The 21,252-nt window shown below is 40.3% G+C and overlaps 1 protein-coding gene across 3 annotated transcripts in view; it reads left to right on the top strand.

Annotated features, from left to right (window-relative positions):
- The window catches only part of LOC122539984 (uncharacterized), a 36,189-nt gene extending 21,494 nt beyond the window's left edge, over positions 1–14,695 (top strand). For 2 of the 3 annotated variants that reach the window (XM_087981804.1, XM_087981812.1), the window contains 4 exons: positions 99–255; positions 9,395–9,580; positions 12,885–12,997; positions 13,493–14,695. In XM_087981804.1, the coding sequence (XP_087837930.1) occupies positions 99–255; positions 9,395–9,580; positions 12,885–12,997; positions 13,493–13,909 (873 nt within the window). In that variant the 3' untranslated portion in view covers positions 13,910–14,695. The remainder of the gene's footprint in view (positions 1–98; positions 256–9,394; positions 9,581–12,884; positions 12,998–13,492) is intronic. The other variant, XM_087981808.1, reaches the window with a different exon arrangement.
- The last annotated feature ends 6,557 nt before the right edge of the window (positions 14,696–21,252 follow it).

Here is a 21,252-nt window from a genome sequence, read left to right on the forward strand (position 1 = left end):
AAATAGGTTAAAATTTAGTTGTTACACTGAAATGTATGCAACCTTTCGCCAGAAATGTTAACACTAACCCATCTGGTCATGAAATTCAATTTTTACAGGAAAAAGAAATTTGCAACAGCAAAAACACACACCACAGAATTGAAGTGCCAACAGGAGATATTTGTGTATCTGCAGAAGTATATCTGGAAGATTTACACCTAAAATCAAATAGATCTCAAAAAAGATGTTTGCAAATTCAGTCAAGCAATCTGTCAGGTAATATGAATGTAAAGTTCTGATTTTAAATGATTGATCGCTCAAATCCAAAAGAAATGCAGTCGGAGCAGATTACATTAGACAGCACAGTGCATTGCAGATACTAAGGGGAAATATAGGATCTGATACAGCTGTCAACCTTCAGTAAATTAAACTGCTGTACTGAATATCCCCCATCAGTTAGTTCTGTTAGGTAGTGCTATCACTACCCCAAGTAATTGGTCATTCTCCATAAAAATGAAACTAATTTGACCATACACACACTTAACAGTATGCAGCAAAATTCACTAGTATATAAATGATGCCATCAGAAAGCTTTCACTGTGAACTGAAGCAACACAACAAACTGGCTTGTTTTACACTGCTAATGTAGATCACTTGGTCACTGGAATATTTGATTAACCTAGTCTCATAGGTGCCAGTTAAGAAGTTTGTAGTATTATTGAATTCACAGTACATTCCAAGTCATTGTATCATCAAAGAAAATTGCCCCTTCTGCTGACTGCTTTACCAATGACTTTACATTGGAGTCCTCTGGCCATCCTGCCAGTGAAACAACGAAGGAAGTTTCATTTGGAGTCACATATGGATTTGAGTATGGAGAGGGATTGAACAAGCAAAAATGTCTTTGTGTCAAGAAGCAAGGTGTAACCTCCTAACTTCCAGGCCATAGAACTTCTTCAAAGATGCAGATTGATTGTTAACACATGCTAATTGATTAGTTAAAATGATATATCAGTTAACATTTGCTCTACATTTAATGGTCTGTTCATGAGTTTCCTGTGATAGCAAGTGGTATAGTAAAAGTTGGAGATGTCCTCTAATGGACTGAACTGTAATAAGTGCTCCCTATCCTCAGCTGCTTTCTTACCTTCTGAGTAAGGGTTTCTCCATATCTTTCTGTACTTCACAGCATTTCTGTCATATCAGGTATGGTGGCCCTTGGCTGCCAATATTGGACTTCATGTGAGGACAATATGAGCAAGTCTAATGCCAGCCTACTGTACAAGGACCTGTAATTGGACAGCAGTGAGGGAATAGCTCACGGGTGGCACCATAAGATGCACGGTGATTGAATTTCCTTGACAAATCCAACCTGACCATTACTGACTCATCATTCTACTCTCCATTCACAAAGTGATGGAAGGGGTCATCAACAGTATAAAGTGACAAATGCAAATGACTAATCTGGTCTCTGATGTTCACTTTGGGATCCACCAGGCCCATTTAGCTGATGACTCATTACAGCCTTGGTCCAAACATTGACAAAAAGAGCTAAATTTCAGAGTTGAGTTGCAAGTTACTGCTGTTGACATCATGGCTGCATTTGACCAAGTAAGGAATGGGATCAGGTGGAAGATTCACTGTTAGTTAGAGTCATGCCTAGCACAAATGAGATGTTTATAGTTTATGGATATCAGTCATTTCAGTTCCAGCTTATCTCTGCAGGGGTTCCTCAGGGTGGTATTGTACACGCAGCCATTTTCAACTGCTTCCCAATGATCTTCATCATAAGGTCATTTGTGGGGATGTTCTCAGATGGTGCAATGCTTATCACCATTCATGACTTCTCAGATAATGAAGCAGTCCTTGTCCAAGTAGAGCGAGACTTAGGCAACATCTAGGATGGGGCTGTTAAGTGACAAGTGACATTCGCATTGCCCAAGTGCCAGGCAATAACCAACAACAGAGAATCTAACCAGCTGTCCTGACATTCAATGGTATTACTATCACTGAATCTTCCACTATCAACATTCTGGGAGTTGCCATTGAGGAGAAAATGAATTGGAGTTGTCTTTTAAATACGGTGGCTACAAGAGCAGGGAGAGATTGAGAATTCTGCGAAGAATTACTCGCCTGATTCCCCAGAGCCACTCATGGCACAAGTCCTGAGTGTGACAGAATACACTGTGCTTGCTTGAATCGATGCAGTGTCAACACTATTCAAGGAGGTTGACACCATCTAGAACAAATCAGCCCACTTTATTGGCACCACATCTACATAGCAAAGTTGAGGAGCACCTTCCAAACTCATGACCTCTACCATCCAAATGAACATAGGCAGCTGGTGTATGGGAACAACGCCACTTGCAAATTCCTCACCAGACGTCTCACCATTCTGACTTGGAAATGTGTTCCTTCACTGTCACTGAGTCAAAATCATGGAATTTCCTTGCCCCAATTTCCCAAGGACTGCAGCAGTTCAAGAGGCAACTCACCTCCACTTTTTCTCCAGTGCAATTATGGATTTGCAATCAATGATGTACTAGTTAGAAGGCAGGGAAGAGACAACAAAATAGGTAATATAGGACAGTTAGTCTCAGGTTTGTCATTAAGGAAAATGTTAGAGTATTATAAAGGGTGTAATAGCAGAGCATTTGGAAGTACATAGTTTAATCAGGCAGAGTTAACATGGTTTCATAAAGGGGACATTATGCTGAACAAAGTTATTAGAATTCTTTTGACGAGGTAATTAGGAAAAAGATAAAGTGGAAACAAGTAGATGCAATATATTTGGATTTCCAAAAGCTGTTCACTAGGTACTTACCCATGGCTACTTCTTAAGATACGATCCAATGATGTTAGGGGTCTCATGTTAGCATGGATGAGGATTGGCTATTGAATAGAAGATAGCGAGTAGGGATAAGTGGGGGGGGGGTGGTTTCATGATGACAACTTGTAACTAGCAGAGTGCCACATGGATCAGTGGCCACAATTATTTGCAATCTGTATTAATGACTTGAATGGGGAAAATGAATGTACTCTCTCCAAATTTGTGTGGTACACAAAAAGAAAAGTGGGAAGGCAAGTGGTGAGAAAGATAAAAATTGTCTGCATTTGGGTATAGACAAGTTTGAGTGAGTGAGCAAATAAACTGACACACGAACAAAAGTGACATTGTGCACTTTGACGAGGACAATGACAAACTGATAAAGAAGGTAAAAGTTTATGGGATCCAGGGTGACTGGGCAAGTTGAATCTGAAAATTGACTCAGTGACAGAAGACAGGGAATAGTGGTAGAAGGTTATTTGTGTGACTGGAGCCTGGTGTGCAGTGGGATACCACAGGGATCAGTGCTTATTATTTGTTTGGATAATCTCCTTTTGTCTTCTTTGGAACAGAGAAGGTTATGGGGAACTTGATGGAGGTGTGTAAAATTGATGGGCATAGACTGGGTGAAAAGAAAGCAGCTGTGCCCTTAAGTTGTTGGGTCAATAACAGGGGAACTTTAAGATTATGTTAAAAGCAGGAAGTCTAGAGGGAATTTGAGGTAAAACTTTGTCACCTAGAAGGTGATGGGGATTTAGAAGGAAGCCGACATGGGGAAACCTTTTAAAAGTACTTGGATGAGTACTAGTGTGGGAAAGTAGGAATAGCATAGATAGTATTATATTTTTGGTAGTGGAGACTCAAAGAGCCTCTTCTGCACTGTATGATCATGTGACTAGAGGACATACTCTCAAAGAAAGGGTCTCCCAATTATGACTGGAATGAGGAGGAATTTCTCATCTATGTAGTGAATCATTGGAATTAATTGCCACAGAGGGCAGTTGAGGCTGCGTTATTAAGTATATTTAAGATTGAGCGAGACAGGTTTTCATCCGTATGGGAATTGAGGATTATGTGGAAAAGTCAGGAAAGTGGAGTTGGGGTTATCAGATTAGTCACAATCTCATTGAACAGAAGACTCAATGGGCTGAGTGGCCTACTTCCTACTGCTATGTGGTGGCCATATTACCATTGCCCTACAATTTCTTTTCTCTTCAGATAATCATTCCATTACCTTTCAAAACCATGGTTCTCTCATGCTTCTCATAAGCATCCAGCATACTGCAGAAATTCGGGCTGTCAGTTCCAGGATGTTGGAATTGTAGGCACATGGGTGGACTTTCCAGGGAATGTCAAAAAATGGACCAGTGGGAAGAGGAACTAATGCAGTGAAGAGCGTGCTGGTAAAGAAGATTGAGGAATTAAAGCAAACCAATGATGGAGTCTCAGAAAGTGGGCTGGCTATACACAACAGATCCAAATGGAGTAATGCCATTAATATACAGTGACAGTCATTGTCCAGGGCCAGTGCAGGGCTCTGAGTGAATTGTACTCGATGGCAGGCCTTACATAACTACACATGTGCCAAACGCTGCTGGCTGGTATCAGGGTGACTTGCACTTGTACTTTTAATGAGAGGTCCCCCAGACATTTGCTTCTAAAGGGATGGGGAAGATGATTGACAGATGACAAAGTCAAGGCAGCAGAATTTTCATGAGGCACCGGCAAAGGCAAATGAGCACCTTAAACACTCATTGCACACCGATGGTAGGCCACTCTGCTCCTCAAGCCTGCCCTGCCATTGAACAAGATTGTGACTGGCATCAGCTCCTTGTAGTACTCAACCTGCTGATATTTCAAAAATCTATCTACCTCCTCTTGAAATGCTCTGTGATCTAGCCTCCACAACTTTGTGGTAGAGAATTCCAGACATCAGCTACTCTCTGAGAAAAGCGATTCTGTTTGTCTCAGCTTTTTGACGAAGAGCTACAGAATAAGGGAACAATGTCTCCTGGTTTGCACTTACCCCACTAGTGGAATCGTTGTTTTGATGTCCACACTGTCAAGCCTCTCAATCTTGTCTGCTTCAATAAGATCATCCCTCACTCTTCTAACCTCGAATTAATAAAGGTCTAGTCTGATAGAGTGCTCTTGATACATCAACCCCTCATCCCTGGAATCGGCCTAGTAAATCTCTTTTGAATAGACTCCAGCACCAGTTACTCCTTCCTTGAATACGGTGACCCAAACTCCAGAGAGTACTCCAGGTGCAGCCTCATCAGTACATTGTACAGTTGTGACAAGACTTCACAGTTTCTAAACAACCAACCACATACAGTATCACACGGTCCCGAAGAAACTCTTCAGCCCATCGAGTCTGCACTGACAAAAAGCTACTGTAAATCTAAACTAGTCCCACTTTCTAGTACGTAGTCCATAGCCTTGACCATTATGGCATCTCAAGTGCTCACCCAGGTTTTTCATTAAGAACGGTTTTGATGTTTCCTCATCAACTGCCCTCCCAAGTAGTTTATTTCAGACCACCAGCACCCTCTGGGTGAAAGAGGTTTTTCTGAAATCCCTGCCTTTCACCTTTGAAATTATGCTGCTTTGTTATTGACCCTTCAGCTCAAGGGAACAGCTGCTTTCTATCCACTCTGTCCATGTCCCTCATAATCTGATACATCTCAAATCCGTTCCCCTCTCCAGCCTTTTCTGCTCAAAGAAAACAAACCAAGATTACCCAGCATCTAGCAGTAAAGGCCATAATTGCCACCTTCGTTACTTGCTGCCTGCATGCTAACATTCTGCATTTCATGCATAAGAACACCCAGATCCATCTGCATTTTCTTTTATGTCTGTTAATTTAAGTAATAGCCTGAGAACTGAAGAGACTGAGCCAAATGTGTGAGCACTGACTTGGAGTTCCAGTCACAGTACCAGCCATGGAAATTCAAGAGACTCCCAAAGGACAACTGCATCAGAGACTTGTCAATATTCCACTCTGTGAAAGCAACAAGGTTTCGATGGAGAGTTCCCCAAGGAAATCAGTGCTGTACTGTAAACATTGCAAACCTGTTACTGGGAGTGGTTCACTGTCTCAACTGCAGACGGTTCTCACAGGGAGAAGAGGCAGAAACTCTGAGCCTGAGGGAAAGTGACGAACTTTGAGATAAAGAACAGCTTCAGAATGAGAAAGACAGAGAGTGTGAAAGAATTTCAAAAGCCCATTCCAGGGATATAACAGAATATTGCCAAACAGCAAACCAGGCTGGAGCCAACAGAAGGTCCTGAGCACAATTTTCCTGGCAATTAGGGTATAAAACCAGTGGATCTAAATTACAGGCTAGATGTAGCCAAGCAGAGTGTAAGGCAATCTCTAAACTTTAGCAGATGAATCGAACGAGAGCTTGTAACCAGGAAGGTTAAGCAATAAATGTGGAAATAGACAAGGAAAGAGATGAGACTTTTGAGTAATCACCTTGTATAACTTGCATCAGATCTGTGTTCTTTATGTCTAACTTGTGCTTGTGGCTTTTACTAATATAGTGACAGTAACTCAGAAGATCTTGTAGATACAGTAGAGTCTAATTCCAATCTCTGGGATAAGGAAATGCAAATAGAGATAGAACCAGAATTAGACTTGATGATTGGAGACCCAGAAACGGAAGCAAGGATATTGTAGGACAACATTCTCCAAAGGAACTGTTGCTGCTGTGAAAACCATTCAGATAAGCAGAGTAAAATCTCAGGGAATGGAAGCAGCAGGTTTGGAGCTGGACAGTTAGAAGGATATCAAAGAGAAGTCAATGCAGGATCTCTGACAACAATGAAATAGCCAGAAATGGAGAAGAGGAAGTCAAAGAAATGACTAACTAGCTGAAACAAAACTGAATGACTAGAAGTAGCAAGAGTATGGTCTCAATCCTTCTGCACCATTCATCAGCTCATAACTCATAATCAGCCTTTACTCAAATTTCAGCTTCAGAAATTCTCAAAGATGGAGCATTCGCAACTTTCCATGAGGAAACATTTCAGAAGTTCAGGAAAGAAATTTCTCCTCTGCTTAAAAATGATTGACCCACCAAGACTGTACTCCAGTGTCCTAGATTTATCGCTTGGGCAACAACCTCTCCGTCAAACCCCTTCAGATACTTGTATGTTATAAATCAGATTGGTTTCGTTCTTCAGAATTCCTGAGAGTAAATGTGTGATTTTCTAGACCATGATCACTCCTACAAAAGGAAAGTGTCAAGAACAATACAGTGCACTGTGGGCATACTGGTGATTCTGGCTGGGCCCACTGAATGCTACCTCTGGATCTATCTTGGCATCTGAAGCACATTGGCTGGATGCCAATGACTCGGTGAATCCTGTCAGTGTGATTGTTGATCCAAGAATAATTGGATTGCAGCAGGAAGAAAGAATGATTGTGACTTCCTGGGGATCTGGTGAATATGTACAGAAGTACCTCTGATTAAACAGCAGCTCTGGTTGTTGACAAATCTTCCTGGTGGTGCTGCAGGATTTGATTCTTGGGTCGATAGTTAATGATGCCCTGTACCTGTGGGGTATAACCAAGCACAAACCTCAGCGCCCACTCATCCTGACTGGCATCATTGTAGGCAAAACTGATGTGGGTTGCCAATTCTAACAAACCGGCCACTCACATTTGTATACCACTGAAAGGGAGATGCTGAGTCCATCTCCCATGGCATACAGTAAGGATCCAGCAGTGAAGTTGGTGTTAGTGCTGACTGAACGCTACTGATAATTTGTGAGCACCAGGTCTAGCAGACGGTAGATCATTACGTAACATCACCACCTGAGTTTCTTCAGTCAGGTTTCTCTATTTGTTCATGGGATGTGGGCATCACTGGCTAGGCCAGTATTGGTTGTGAATCCCTAATTGATTTGGAGACGGTGATGGTGAGTTGCCTTCTTGAATTGCTGCAGTCCTCGGGATGCAGAGACACCCACAATCCTTTTAGGGGAGGTGTTCCAGAATGTTGACCCAGCAACAGTAAAGCAATGGTGATATAGTTCTCAATCAAGAATGTGTCGGGCTTGGAGAGGAACTTGCAAGTAATGGTGTTTCCTTGTACCTGTTGTCCTTGTCTTCCTTGGTGGGAGAAGTCACTGGTTTGGAAGGTGCTGTCAGAGGGGTCTTGTTGAATAATTGCAGTGAATGTAGTAGATAGTACACACTGCTGTTTCTGTGCATTGGCGGAGAAGGGAGTGAGTGTTGATGGAGGAGGATTCTGTCAGTCAAATCGGCTGCTTTGTCGTAGATGGGATCAAGCTTCTAGAGTGTTGTGGGAGCTACACCCAGGCAGACATCACACTCCTGACTTCTGCCCTCCTCATTTGGGTTCACTTCTGTCAAAACTCTCCTTAACCTTCTGTGCTCTAAAAAGAACACATTTTCTGTAAACTCACCATGTACCATTCTCGTAAATGTCCTTTGCAACCTTTATAAGGCCTTGACATGCTTTCCAAAGAATAGTGACCAGAGTCGGTTGCAGTACTCCTGCTACATCTAACTAGCTTTTTTCTCCATAAAGATTTATCATACTTTCCTTCTGTAGTTTTTATTTTAAACATAAAGCCAAGGCTCTCCTATGTTAAATGAAAATACTAAACATTTCCTCTGCCTACACGAGGGGCAGTAATTGGACAGTGTCTTGAACTCCATGTAAAATGGGCACACATGCCTACAACAGAGTTGGTTGAAATAATTCTCAAATTTGAGCATTGAGCCTCATTTTAAAATTTGTAGCAAGGTGTCTGGGCTCAACGTGCCTCCAGAGTTAGTGCACCAGGTGACCCATTCCTTAGCAGCAGCCATTCTGTCCATCCCCAGAGAAGAAATGGAGGTCAGCGATTGTGGTAGAGGTCCATTAAGTGCTGTTGAGTTAGAAGCAACACAGTAGAAGTAGAAACACTAGCCTGAGTGCACACAGTACTGCTTTACTGAGTTTTTTTTTTCATAAATATTACTTAACAGACTGATGAATGAGCTGTCGTTGCCTGGTTAAGTTGGGCACTTTACTTTCAAAAACCCTCAGGGGGTTACCTAAAAACAGTGAAGATCCATGTGGTGGCAACACTGCAGGATGTGGTAGCCATTGTATTCACATTATGATTGAACATTGGTACAAGTTATACCAGTGTCTACCCCATTTCTCCCCAGTGTCCTCTGCAGGTTTGTCCAAGTTCTTTATGTGGAGTTATTATGCAAGGAAACTTGGAAAAGAAAACCTAATGTCTTTGGTATTTAACTTTTCAAGAAAGCTTGGTCCTAAACCATCTTAACCAGAAGCTAAAAATCAGCTCTAATTTTTCTGAACATCTGTAATCAAGGGAGGTGACTATTTAGCTCATGGTGAAGATCAGTTCTCCTTGAAGTTGGGAATCCTTTTGGAAGTTGGGAAGGGAAACCTGCAACAGCTTCACTGGGCAACAACACGTTTTAAAAAATCATGTTGGCAAAGAAGGAATTTTTCATGGACAGTCCTTGACTGCTTCCTAAAGTCCAGCCATGTGAAGACAAACATCATTTATGAATAGCATGCAATATTTTGACAGATTCAGTGCATTTGCCTTGGTCACCAACCCTAACGAATGAGACCTACACCACTCGGAACGAAGAGCAAAGTTGCCCTATGGAAGAAATATATGAAGATTACAACTTGACGACTAACACTTACGAATACTATGATGATGATGAATACCCAGACAATGAGGACGACCAGAAGGTTGAGGAGCACCGAAGTAAGCTATTGAGCTATGTGCTTGGTCCGCTGTCTGGTCAAAGCTTGTATTTATTTCCTGCCCAGATTAGTCTTGTTGCCTAAACTGTACCTGCTGAAGTGCCCCAGACAAGAAAGAAATTCCTCTCCACATTGTGTCTAGTAAAGTTAACAATGTTGTTGGTGCTGCTGATACTTCTAGGCACTCCGAGCAGGAGCGCTGCTATCATGCTATGTCACGCTCATCTACCTTGTGCTATCCGCACATATTCTCCATAGCTTGTCTGTAAACTCTCTAACATCAGTAATCGAGCTAAACCGAGATCAACCCCTCATTCAGCTGCTCTCTAGAAGAAATTTCTGTAGCTTCACAGCTCTGATAATATGATATGGCTGAAGTACTGACACAGTTTCTGGATTTGCTTTTTATTTTAAGTCTCATTTTTGCTCTTGCCATTTCAAATGCCTTTTCATTTGTCTGATGCTGTGAAAGATCACATACAGATGATAAGTTTTAGTATCCATCTTTCAAAGGCCTGTTTTCTTCCATGGATCTTTATTTGTTGAACAGGCACCTGAGGTCCACAAGAAAATGGTTACAATGTATCTGATGAGTTTTGTCCTTGGTACAATGTTCTTGCAGTTAACGCATCCTTCATCTTCATGAAATTAACCTGGCTACTTCTATCCTCCTGAATTATTTTTGTTATCATTTGTCCTAAATATATAAACATATCCATTAGTATAGGTTTCCAATTTTCACTCTAGCATTTTCTAATGTATTTTTTCTAACTATCTTTTTTTTCTGTTTTTTCTATACTCCATTCATACTGTGAACTTCTCAATATTACTTGATCTCCAATGTTTCTAATTCTGCATGTAGCACTGTCGTTCATGCCCCTGTTTTATCGCCTTGATGTATGTCCAGTTCTTTGATGTGTACAGATTGAGTAATTTTGATGACCGTACACAGACTGTACTTTACTCTTCACTCGAAGCATCTCTAATTGTCCTCCTTTGAGCTTGACGCTTGCCTTATGGTCCCATAAGGATAATCTCAGCAACAAAATTCCTTTGTTGTTACCATTACATTTCAGAAAATCTATCTATTTGTTTATTAACTTAACACAATTAAAGGCTTTTTTCATAGTGAAGCATGTAGAAATGTTTTTGTTTGCTTCGAGATACTTTTTTGAAGCTTGTTTTTTGATTAAATATTCCTTTTCTTGTTTCGAGGTCCAAGTCTAAATCCAGGCATTTCCTTTAATTTCTGCTTCCAGTGTGGTGGGTTTTTTTTATGATCCAGAGATCCCTTTAATGAGATGACTCATTAAGCTTAGTTCTAAAATGATTGCACTTTGTATTCTTAGTAATTTAGTTGATCATATATTTCTGTTTATCACTTTGAATTGCATTTCTCCAAAGGCCTTCAGGTGTTCTGCTGTCCTTCCATCTGTGTCTGGAGCTTTCTCTGTATTCATCAGTTTTGAAACATTCTTCACCTCTGATACCTTAATGTTTCACCCATCATTTGTCTATATCTTGAGGATTCCTTCGAGTTGGATCATTATACTTCAATGTTCTGTCCATCTTTTTGCTACAACACCTCGTTCACGAAATATTTTATCATCTTTGCCTTTCATGCCCCCACTATCTTTTGTTTCATTGTCTTCCTATCTGTCAAAGTTTTCACCTTCTGGTGCATAAGTCTTAATTTGATTTGAATTTCCTTCCGGCTCCAATATGTCATCACTTATTCGTTACACATTTTTTCTTTAGTCCAGCTACATTTATTCTTTGCTTGCATTTTTATTATGCCTGGTGTTTCTTTTCTTTTCTTCTTTCTATCGTTGCTCATTCTTTACAACATTAAAAACTAGGAGTGGGTAATTAAGCCCCTGCTTGAGCCTGCTCTATCATTGAATAAGGTGCCAGTTGTAGCTTCAAATCTGCATTCCCATCTACCCCAGATTACACTTCAACCATTTGCTTAACAATAATTCTTCTACCTCTGCCTTAAAATATTCACGGAATCTGCTTCCTTTTTCAGGAAGAGTGTTCCAAAGATCTCGATACTTTGACAGGGGGAGAAAATTCACCTTTCTCTATTTTCAATGGGCAATCCATGATTTTTAAACAGTGATCCCCCAGTTCAAGATCCCCCCGTAAGGGAAAACAACCTCTCGATATTTACCACGTACTTTTAGAATACTGTGTACAATTCTGGCCTCCCTGCTATAAAGAAAGATGTTGTTAAATTTGAGAAGGTGCAGTAAAGATTAACAAGCATACTACTGGCACTGGAGAGTTTCAGCTGTAGGGAGAGGCTGAATAGTCTGGGGCTGTTTTCACTGGAGCATCAGAGGCTGAGGGCTGACCTTTATAGAGGTCTATAAAATCATGAGGGATAGGGTGAATAGCCAAGGTTTTAGTTTTGTTGCAGAGTGTGGGAGTCCAAAGCTAGAGGGCATAAGTTTAAGGTGACAGGGGAAAGTTTTAAAAAGCACCTGTGGGGTAATATTTTCACACTGAGGATGGTGTGTGTTTGGAATGAGCTGCTGGAGGAAGTGGTGGAAACGGGTACAATTACAACATTTAAAGGGCATCTGGATGAGTATATGAATAGTTTAGAAGGGGATGGGCCAGATGCTGGCAAATGGGACCTAGGACAGATAGTGATGTCTGGTTGGCATGGAGGGATTGGACTGAAGGGTCTGTTTCTGTGCAGTACGACTCTGCGACTACATCTAGACCTCTCAGGATGTTGTATATTTTAGTCAAGTCAAACCTTACTCTTCCAAACCCCAGTAGACATAAGACTAGCCTATCCAACTTTCTTCATAAGTTCAACCTGTCTATTTCAGTATTACCTTCTCTAGACTGCTTCCAGTGTATTTAAATCTTTCTTTAAATAAGGTGACTAATATTGTGCACAGTACTCCAGCATTTCATTTCTGGCTATCTTCCAATCTTATTTTCTCTTGTGTTTTGTCTGATGTTGTTCCAGTTTGTTTGTTCTTTTCTGGAACTAAAAAAACTTTGAAGGCAAGCTATCCTGGAATATGGTGGCGGGGAGGCAGGGGCAAACTGATGCATTGCTGTGCATATTCTGGATAAGGATCAGAAAATTAATAAAATGTATGCCTTGCGTCCTTCTAGCTAATCTTGATATGGCAGGTTCCTATAATAAATTAGAATATTTAGTTTTATTGTTACATAAGGCTGTTTATCCTCAAATATGTAAATTTCACAAAAACGTGCTTGTAATATATTTACTCTTTGGTTGTTCAGTTGATGACTTTTTTTTTCTTTTTTTGTCTTTTTAGTCCTTCCATTTATAATGACATTAGTAATTGTTCTCGGTATTGCCTTCTCGCTAATTGCAACACTGTTCATCTGTCATTTTGTTAAGAAGAAGCAAGTATTGCCCAAAGTTTTGGTAAGTTCGCAATTTTTTTCTGCTGGTGGAAAGGGCTATTTTATATGTGTTTAAGTGTAACGAGCTAAGATGACAGGAACAGAAAATTACACATTGTGAATTTGCTGATTCAGATTTATTTAAAAATTGTGCTATGCTATTGTGTCAATGTTTAGATATATGTGTACTGTGTCTACTAAAATTATGCTAGGACGAACAACTTCAGAGCAAGCAAATTGCTGATGTATTGGGAAAGCAATTATATCACAGTCATTTCAGTATATGAAGAGATCAAGGTTAATAAACGTGTACAGAATTTTAACGTTGGCTGAATTTGATTAATGAGGAACTAAGCTTTAGAATGCAGCAAGATGGCAATGGATTAGACAAGTGTGAATCCAATCCACAGAGCATTTTTACTCAAACAAATAGAAGTACATTTGAATGGAGGAGATGCATTTGACATTTGTTACCCATCTCATTTAAATATAACTAAGATTATAATCTAATTTCTAGGTTCATCGCATTATGGGTGAAAGGGGTAAAGCATACATGGATGTAAACATGGAATCTGATGAAAGCAACTTAAGTGAGGTGAAAGGATTGGAGAAGGCGCCTATTGTTCGTGAAGTTGACCAATGTGATGAGACACAAGAGGAAATGACCAAATCTTCAGACATCTTTGATGTTGACCGAGTTAATACCGAAGTGAATGATGGTGAACCAGTAAATACTGACTTGGATGATCCATATGCAGCTAAAATTGATATCAATGGCATAGACCAAAGATGTCCTAGTCAGGACAACATTGAAGTAGAAGACAGCATTCTGGAGAAAACATATGATTCGTGTAAGACTAATTCTGAGCCGGTGACACAAATCTGTGCAGATAATTGGGGTTATGACAAACCTCAAGTACTGTTTGCACTTTAAATAATTGCACAGATTCACCAAACTATCCTCCATTGTGATGGAATAAAGCACTGGTGTATTGCCACTTTATAATACTAAACATTTTTCTTGTGAACATGGTGGACATCAGTTTTCTTGCAAAGCAAATGTGAGATTGGTCCACAACAGTTGCAGTCTAATTGTTTAAAATTATCTATGACAAATATTTTAAACAATGCTATTCTGAGTCAGTGATGACCGAGACCTTGGGTTGGGGGTACAATTCAAAAATTGCTGAGGATACAAGACTTGGAAACATTCTTCAACCATGAAGAGAACAGTGTAAAATGTCAAAAGAACATTGCGAACTTGAAAGTGTGTGCAAATATTTCAATATTGAAAAATATGAGGCGATGCATTTGGTAGGAAGAACATGGAGAGATAATATAAAACAAAGGGTCAAACTCCTAAAGGAGGTGCAGGAGCAGAATTGCATGTATATTTGCAAAATTAATGGTGACAGTTCAGGGCAATAAATGTACCGTATCGTAAGGTTTGTTAATAGGTGCATATAATACAAGAGCAAACAGATAATTTTGAACTTTTGTTTATTCATTTCTGTGACTTGGGCATCGTTGACTGGTCAGCTTTGATAGTCCATCCCTACTTGCCCTTCAGAAGGTGATAGTGAACTGCCTCCTTTAATCGCTCATTCAACTGAGTGACTTGTTAGGCTATTTCAGAGGACAGTTGAGAGTCAACCACATTGCTGTGGCTCTGGTGTCACACGTAGGCCAGACCAGGTAAGGATGGCAGATTTCCTTCCCTAAGTGAACCAGATGGGTTTTTCCGACAATTGACAATGGTTTCATGGTCATCAATCGACTCTTAATTCCAGATTTGTTTTTGTGTAAGATATTAATTTAGCCTAGAGTATTATATCTAGTTCTGAGTGCCAAATTTCTGGAGGAATATGAAGGCATTGGAGAGGAATACTTTCAGGGATGAGGGACCTCAGTTATGAATTCAAATTGAAGAGGTTGAGACTGTGTTCCCTGGAAGGAGAAGGCTGAGGGGAGATCCGACAACTGAGAGGACATCTAGTGATGGTGTTCAAAATCGAGGGGTCTAGGAAGTAGATGGGGATCGCCCCACTCAAAGGGATCAAGAACAAAAGGGGACGGTGTTAAAATAATTGGCTCAGGAACCAGAGGTGATATTGGGAAGAAGAGCTTTTTCACTCAGTTGAATGGTAAGGATCTAGAATGGCCTTTTCTGAGAGTACAATACAGATAGGTTCAATCAATGCATTCAAAAGGGAATTAGAATATTATTAAAAAAACAAGCGCTTGCTTATTGGGAGAGGTCTGAAGAAGGCATTAAATGAAACTCTCATTCTGAGAGCTGCAGTAGACACTAGCAGAACACCTTCCTTTGGCACTGTAATAATTCTGGTATGCAACAATGATAACTGAAACAGTCAGAATGACATTTGTATATTAAAGACTGCTCATTCACAGAAGGCCAAAATAATTGAATGCTCGGTTATGTGATTGTGAAATACAATTTTACAAGGAATGTTTTTGAGTTAACAATGCTGTACAGTTAACAATGCTGCACTTGGTTTGGTGGTCATGATCTTACTTCAGAGTCAGAGTTTGTACTCGACTCTCCTTTAAAAATCTAAACTGAATATAGTACTGAAGGATCATTGTACTATTAGAGGCAGGTTTTAGATGAGCCATTGGAATGTAAGTTTGTCTTGGAATATTAGCAAACAATGGATGATAGCCAATTAGCAACCTGTTCTGGTCAGTTTAATAAAATAAAATTTCAAAATGCAATGACTCATTAGTTCCCAGGAAAGCTTGACATTCCATTAAATTAGGCCTTCTCTGGCTTGTTAGCAAGACATTAAAAGACCTTTCTCAAGGAAGAGAGTCAATGTTCTCCTAAACAAAACAAATAAAGTATTGCAAAGGCTGGAAACTTAAAATTTAAAGAAACGCAGAACATGCTGGAAATAAACAGCAGCTGTGACTGTACCTGTGAGGGGGAAAAATATTTAACATTCCAGGATCACTGACCTTTTGTGAACAGCAGGTCCTTATTTGTTTACCCTAGAGTAATTCCATTCATCGGCATTCTCTTCCAAATTTAACAGCTGTTTCCTGAGGCTCAAAGCCCATAACTGAACACTGTACTCTGTATCGCATCTAATCAAAGCACTGCATAACATTTTAACATAACATAATTTTTTAACTTCTGAACTGCAATCCCCTTGAGAAGAGGCAAGATGTGATAAGTTATTTCTGTGTTAATAGTGGGTCTGAATAATGGCATTTCATTTTTAAGCATTATATCAGGGACACAGATTTCAAAGAATATTTTGCACAGGTTTATTATACAATTGAAATGTTATAAAAAGGATGCTACATTTTATTCAGGCATAATATTAAGTCTCAAATCAGAATTCCTGTTTTACATTTTGGAGATCCCTCAATCTCAGTACCCAAATGAAGAATTTTTAAACATACATGATAAGAGCCCTGATGCACTGCATGATTGTTTATGGCCAAGACCAGGGTTAGGCATTCGGCCTCTCAAGCCTGCTCTGCCATTTGATACAGTTATGGCCGATCTCATCTCGGCCTCAACACTACATTCCTGCCCATTCTCAATAACCCTTCAAACTTTTAAGAATTAATGTACTGTAAAAGTTTACTCAATGCTTCAGGATCCACTACACATTATGGTAATGAATTCCTCAGATTCTCCCACTCAGTTTTAGGGTGAGGGGTAGCAGATTTAAACCAATGACCTCTTGTCCTAAATTTCTACACCTACTTTGTTAGTCCTCTTTCACATTTTGAGATCTCAATTAGATCTCTTCTCATTCTTCTAAACTCCAGAGAATATCGGCCTAAATTGCTCAGTCATTCTTTATTAGACAAACTCTGATCTCTGGAATCAATCTAGTGAAACTCTTCTGAAATACCTCCAAAACAACTACATCCCTCCTCAAGTAGGAGGATCAAAATTGTGCACAGTTCTCCAGGTGCGGTCTCACTAATGCCTTGTAGTTGTATAGTTGTAGCAACACATCCTTTTATAGTGTATTCCTTTAGCATTAAATGCCAGAATTCTATTTACCTTTATTTATTATCTGATTGTACACTTCCATTCTGAAATATGACCACTTTCCCAAACATGCTAATCACATAGTCACCTGTCTCACAGATATGCAACACTGACTCAAGGCACCACTCAAGTTCTTTAACCCACAGTTCAAGCTTCTGCAGCTGATGTCACTTCCTGCACGTGTTTGTCTGGGATAATGTATGTGTGTTCACGAACAACACAGACAGCAGGATGCACATTCCACATGACTGTGCTGACCTGCCATCCCATAACTTCAAAAATGAAAATAAGTACAGGCAGTCCCTGGGTTGTGAATGGGTTTTATTCTGGAGTCGGTTCACAAGTTGATTTGTATGCAAGTTGGTGTACAATGCAGGACAATGAAAAGGAACTGTTCAGATCTTTAAAATGAGATTATGTTTATTAGTGCAGGCTTTGATAAGTCCGATATTGATAAATTAGGCATCCCATGTCTTGCCAATAGGTTTGTTCTGCTGTACCAAAGTAAATCCCAATTACAGGAGTTAAGTCCTAGTGGAGATGGTCCTTTGTGCTGCTTTCCATCTCTCAGACTGCACCCCTCTATGTGTTGTGGACTGCCTGTCTCAGGAATTGTCAAATCACCCGCTTGTCTTAAATATTGGGAAACATCTTGCGCATAAAGCAAAGTGCATTGAAAGCAAATAATGACAATATTATGAGAGAAAAACACACTTGTTCAGTCTGAAATTTGTGTTGAACTGTTGAAATTAATGCAAATAATGACTGTACAATCAGTTAAATGGTCATGCAATCTATGCTACAGCAAGTTGAAAGAGGCTGCATTTCACTTTAAAATAGCGTTGATTTAAAATGGACACATCATAGCATTCCTTGGCAAAAAAAACCCAGCATACCTGCTAACTTATGGAACCTGTACAGGAAATGTGCTAGCTTGTGATGTTTTGAAATCAAATTTTGATTTAAATAGATATTTCTTTAGTGTTATTTGTGATCTGTGCCATGATATATTGCAACTTTTACTATACTAAACTGAAAAAGATGAGCTGCTCTATCCATCCTATCCACACACTCCTGAAACCACATAGCATTGTCCCAGTACTGTATCAAAAACTTATTAGCAATTTTAATTTAATTTGTTCACTTGTATTAATACTGAACATTGACCTCAATTGTGAATTGAATATTTTTCCAACCAATATTTTCACTAAAATCTGTGTTACAGTTCCAAACTTTGTTTAATCCTGTTATTTCTACTTTCATGGTTCCATTTTGTTGTATGACATTACCACCATGCTAAATAGGATACATTTTGAACAGATCTAGCAACTCAAGATTTAGGGTCTCTGAGGCATTGTGGGCCTTCAGCAAACAGGAGAATTATGTTCAAGTATAATGTCCAACCTCATGGCCCAGCATACCAGCCAAGTTATGGGGCGAAGGAGCAACACCTAAAATTTAGTTGCTCCATCTGGTGAAGCTTCAAAGCAGACTACCTGCGTACCAAACATAAGCAGCAAGTGTTAGACAGTTAAGCAATTCCACAATGACTCATTAGATCCAAGCCTGGCGGTCTTTCCATATCCAATCACAAATGGTGGTGGACAATTAATCCATTGGAAAAGGAGCTGGCTCCAAAAACAGCTTCAGTGATGGGAGACACTAGCATATCCGTGCAAGAGATAAGGCTGAAGCATTTACAAGCATCTTCAGCCAGAAGGGCCAAGTGGACATTCCATTTCAACCCTCTCTGGTGGTCCCCTCATATGAAATGGAGGCACTGGATATATCATTACAGAAATAGTACTGATGACATGCGCTCTAGAACAAGCCATGCCCCAGCAAAACACCTTGACAGGTACGTAAATAGGCAGGGAATGGAGGGATGTGGTCCATATGGTTTTTAGTTTAGAAAGGTGTGCCAGTGCAGGCTTGCTGTGTCAAAGGGCCTGTTCATGTGCTGTATTGTTCTTTGTTTTCTTGTTCTTTGTAAAGCTATTCCAGTACAGATAGGTTGTCCCATGTATGTCCTGTACAAAAAAAAGCAGAACAAATCGAACCCAGCCAATTACCATCCCGTCAGTCTATTCTCAAGCAGCACTTGCTCAGCAATAATCTGCTCAGTGACATTTAGTTTAGTTTAGGGCCACTCAGTTCCTGACCTCATCACAGCCTTGGCTAAAATAGAACATAATACAGCACAGTACAGGCCCTTCGGCCCTCAATGTTGTGCCAGCCTTTTATTCTACTTTAAGATCAGGCTAACCTACGTAACCCTTCATTGTGCTAACTTCCATGTGCCTATCCAAGAGTTGCTTAAATGTCCCTAATGTTTCTAACTCTATTACCATTGCTGACAGTGCATTCCATGCACCCACCACTCGCTGTGTAAAGAACCTACCCCTGACATCTCACCTAAACCTTCCTCCAATCATTTAAAATTATGACCCACATGATAGACATTTCCGTCCTAGGACAAAGTCTCTGGTTATCCACTTTATCAATGCCTCTCAACATTTGTACATCCTTCTTCACTCCAATGAGAAAAGCCCTTGCGCCTTCATAAGACATGCCCTCCAGTCCAGGCAGCATTCTGGTAAATCTCCTCTGCACCCTCTCTAAAGCTTCCACATCTTCCCTACAATGAGGTGACCCAACTGAACACAATATTCCAAGTGTGGTCCAACCAGGGCACTATAGAGCTGCAGCATAAACTCGCAGCTCTTAAACTCAATCCCCTTGCTAAGTCAAAATCCTGAAATCCCTCCCTAACAGCACTGAGAGAACATCCTTACAGCCTAACTGCTGTGACTCAAACCATATATGGATAAAAGAGCAGAATTCCAGAAGAACGAATGACTACCCTTGACATCAAGAGCCACATTTGACCAAGTGTGGATTCAAGGAGCACCAGCAAAATTGGAGTTCATCAGAATCAGAGAAAACTCCACTAGTTGGAGTCATACCTGACACATAGGAAGATGGTTGTGATTGTTGGAGGTCAGTCATCTCAGCTCCAGTGTATCTCAGCAGGAGTTCCTCAGGGTAGTGTCCTCAGCCCAATTATCTTCAACTACTCTCCAAAATCTATAAGGCACAGAGAAGGAAGGTGATGGAATAATCCCCACTTGATGATTGCAGCTTCAACAACATTCAAGATACTTGACACTATCCAGGACAAAGCTGCCCAATGGATCGCCAGTCCCTGCACAGAAGTTCACTCCCTCTGCCACCGATGCTTCGTGGCAGCAGTGTGTACTATCTAGAAGATACTGTGCAGAAAATCACCAAGGGTCCTTAAGACAGCATCTTCCAAATCCATTTCAAGTCCACGACTATCTATAAGTATAAAGGCAGCAGTGACATGGGATCACCAAAACCTGTAAGTTGCTTTCCAAGCCACTCAGTGTCCTGACTGAAATATATTCCTTCAGAATCATTTGGTCAAAATCCTGGAGCTCCCTTCTTGACAGTGCTGTGGATGTGCTTACACCAAATGGACAGCAGCAGTTCAAGGCAGAAGCTTTGCACCATAGTTTTGATGGCAAAGCAGGGAATAGAAATAAATGGTGCTGCTGGTCAGGGAAGCCACATCCCAAGAATTAATTAAAGAAAAGCTCTTTCTTTCTTAAGGAGTCAGCCAATGCTGTGGTAGTAATCTCACCCCTGAATCAGAGCATCGTGGGGACAAACCTCAATCTAAAACTTGAGCATACATTTGAGGTTAACAGTCCTACACAGCACTGTAGGAGTGCAACACGGTGTTAACGTGCTAATTGCATGGTAAAACATTAAACTGAAACCCAAGTCTGTCTGGTCAAATGAATCTTAAAAACCTCAGCACCATTTCAAAAATGAACTGCAAGATTTTGTACTTTTTTATGGCCCTAAAAACATCATAAAACATCCTAAGGTGCTTCCTTAGCGCTTTGTGGAGCAAAGTTTGGCACCACTTCAGAAAATACTAGGCAGATGGCCAAAAAAGTAATTGAGAAGGAAGAAGGATTATGCGTACAGATTTAGAAGTGAGTGCTAGAGCTCTGAGCTTTGACAGCTGAAGGTACAGCCACCAATGACATCATGTTAAAAGCAGGAATGCTGAAAGGACAAAATTGGAGGATTGCAGATATCTGGGTTTTGTTTGGCTGGAGAGACTACAGACACCATGAAGAACAAGAAGGACTTGAAAATGAGGATGAGAATTTTAAAATAGAGGCACTGCCTTGCCTACAAGCTTGGTTATT

Source organism: Chiloscyllium plagiosum, unplaced genomic scaffold (assembly GCF_037043375.1).
Source record: "Chiloscyllium plagiosum isolate Xiang-an unplaced genomic scaffold, Cpla_swu_hap1 HiC_scaffold_3, whole genome shotgun sequence".
NCBI classification, from domain to species: domain Eukaryota; kingdom Metazoa; phylum Chordata; class Chondrichthyes; order Orectolobiformes; family Hemiscylliidae; genus Chiloscyllium; species Chiloscyllium plagiosum.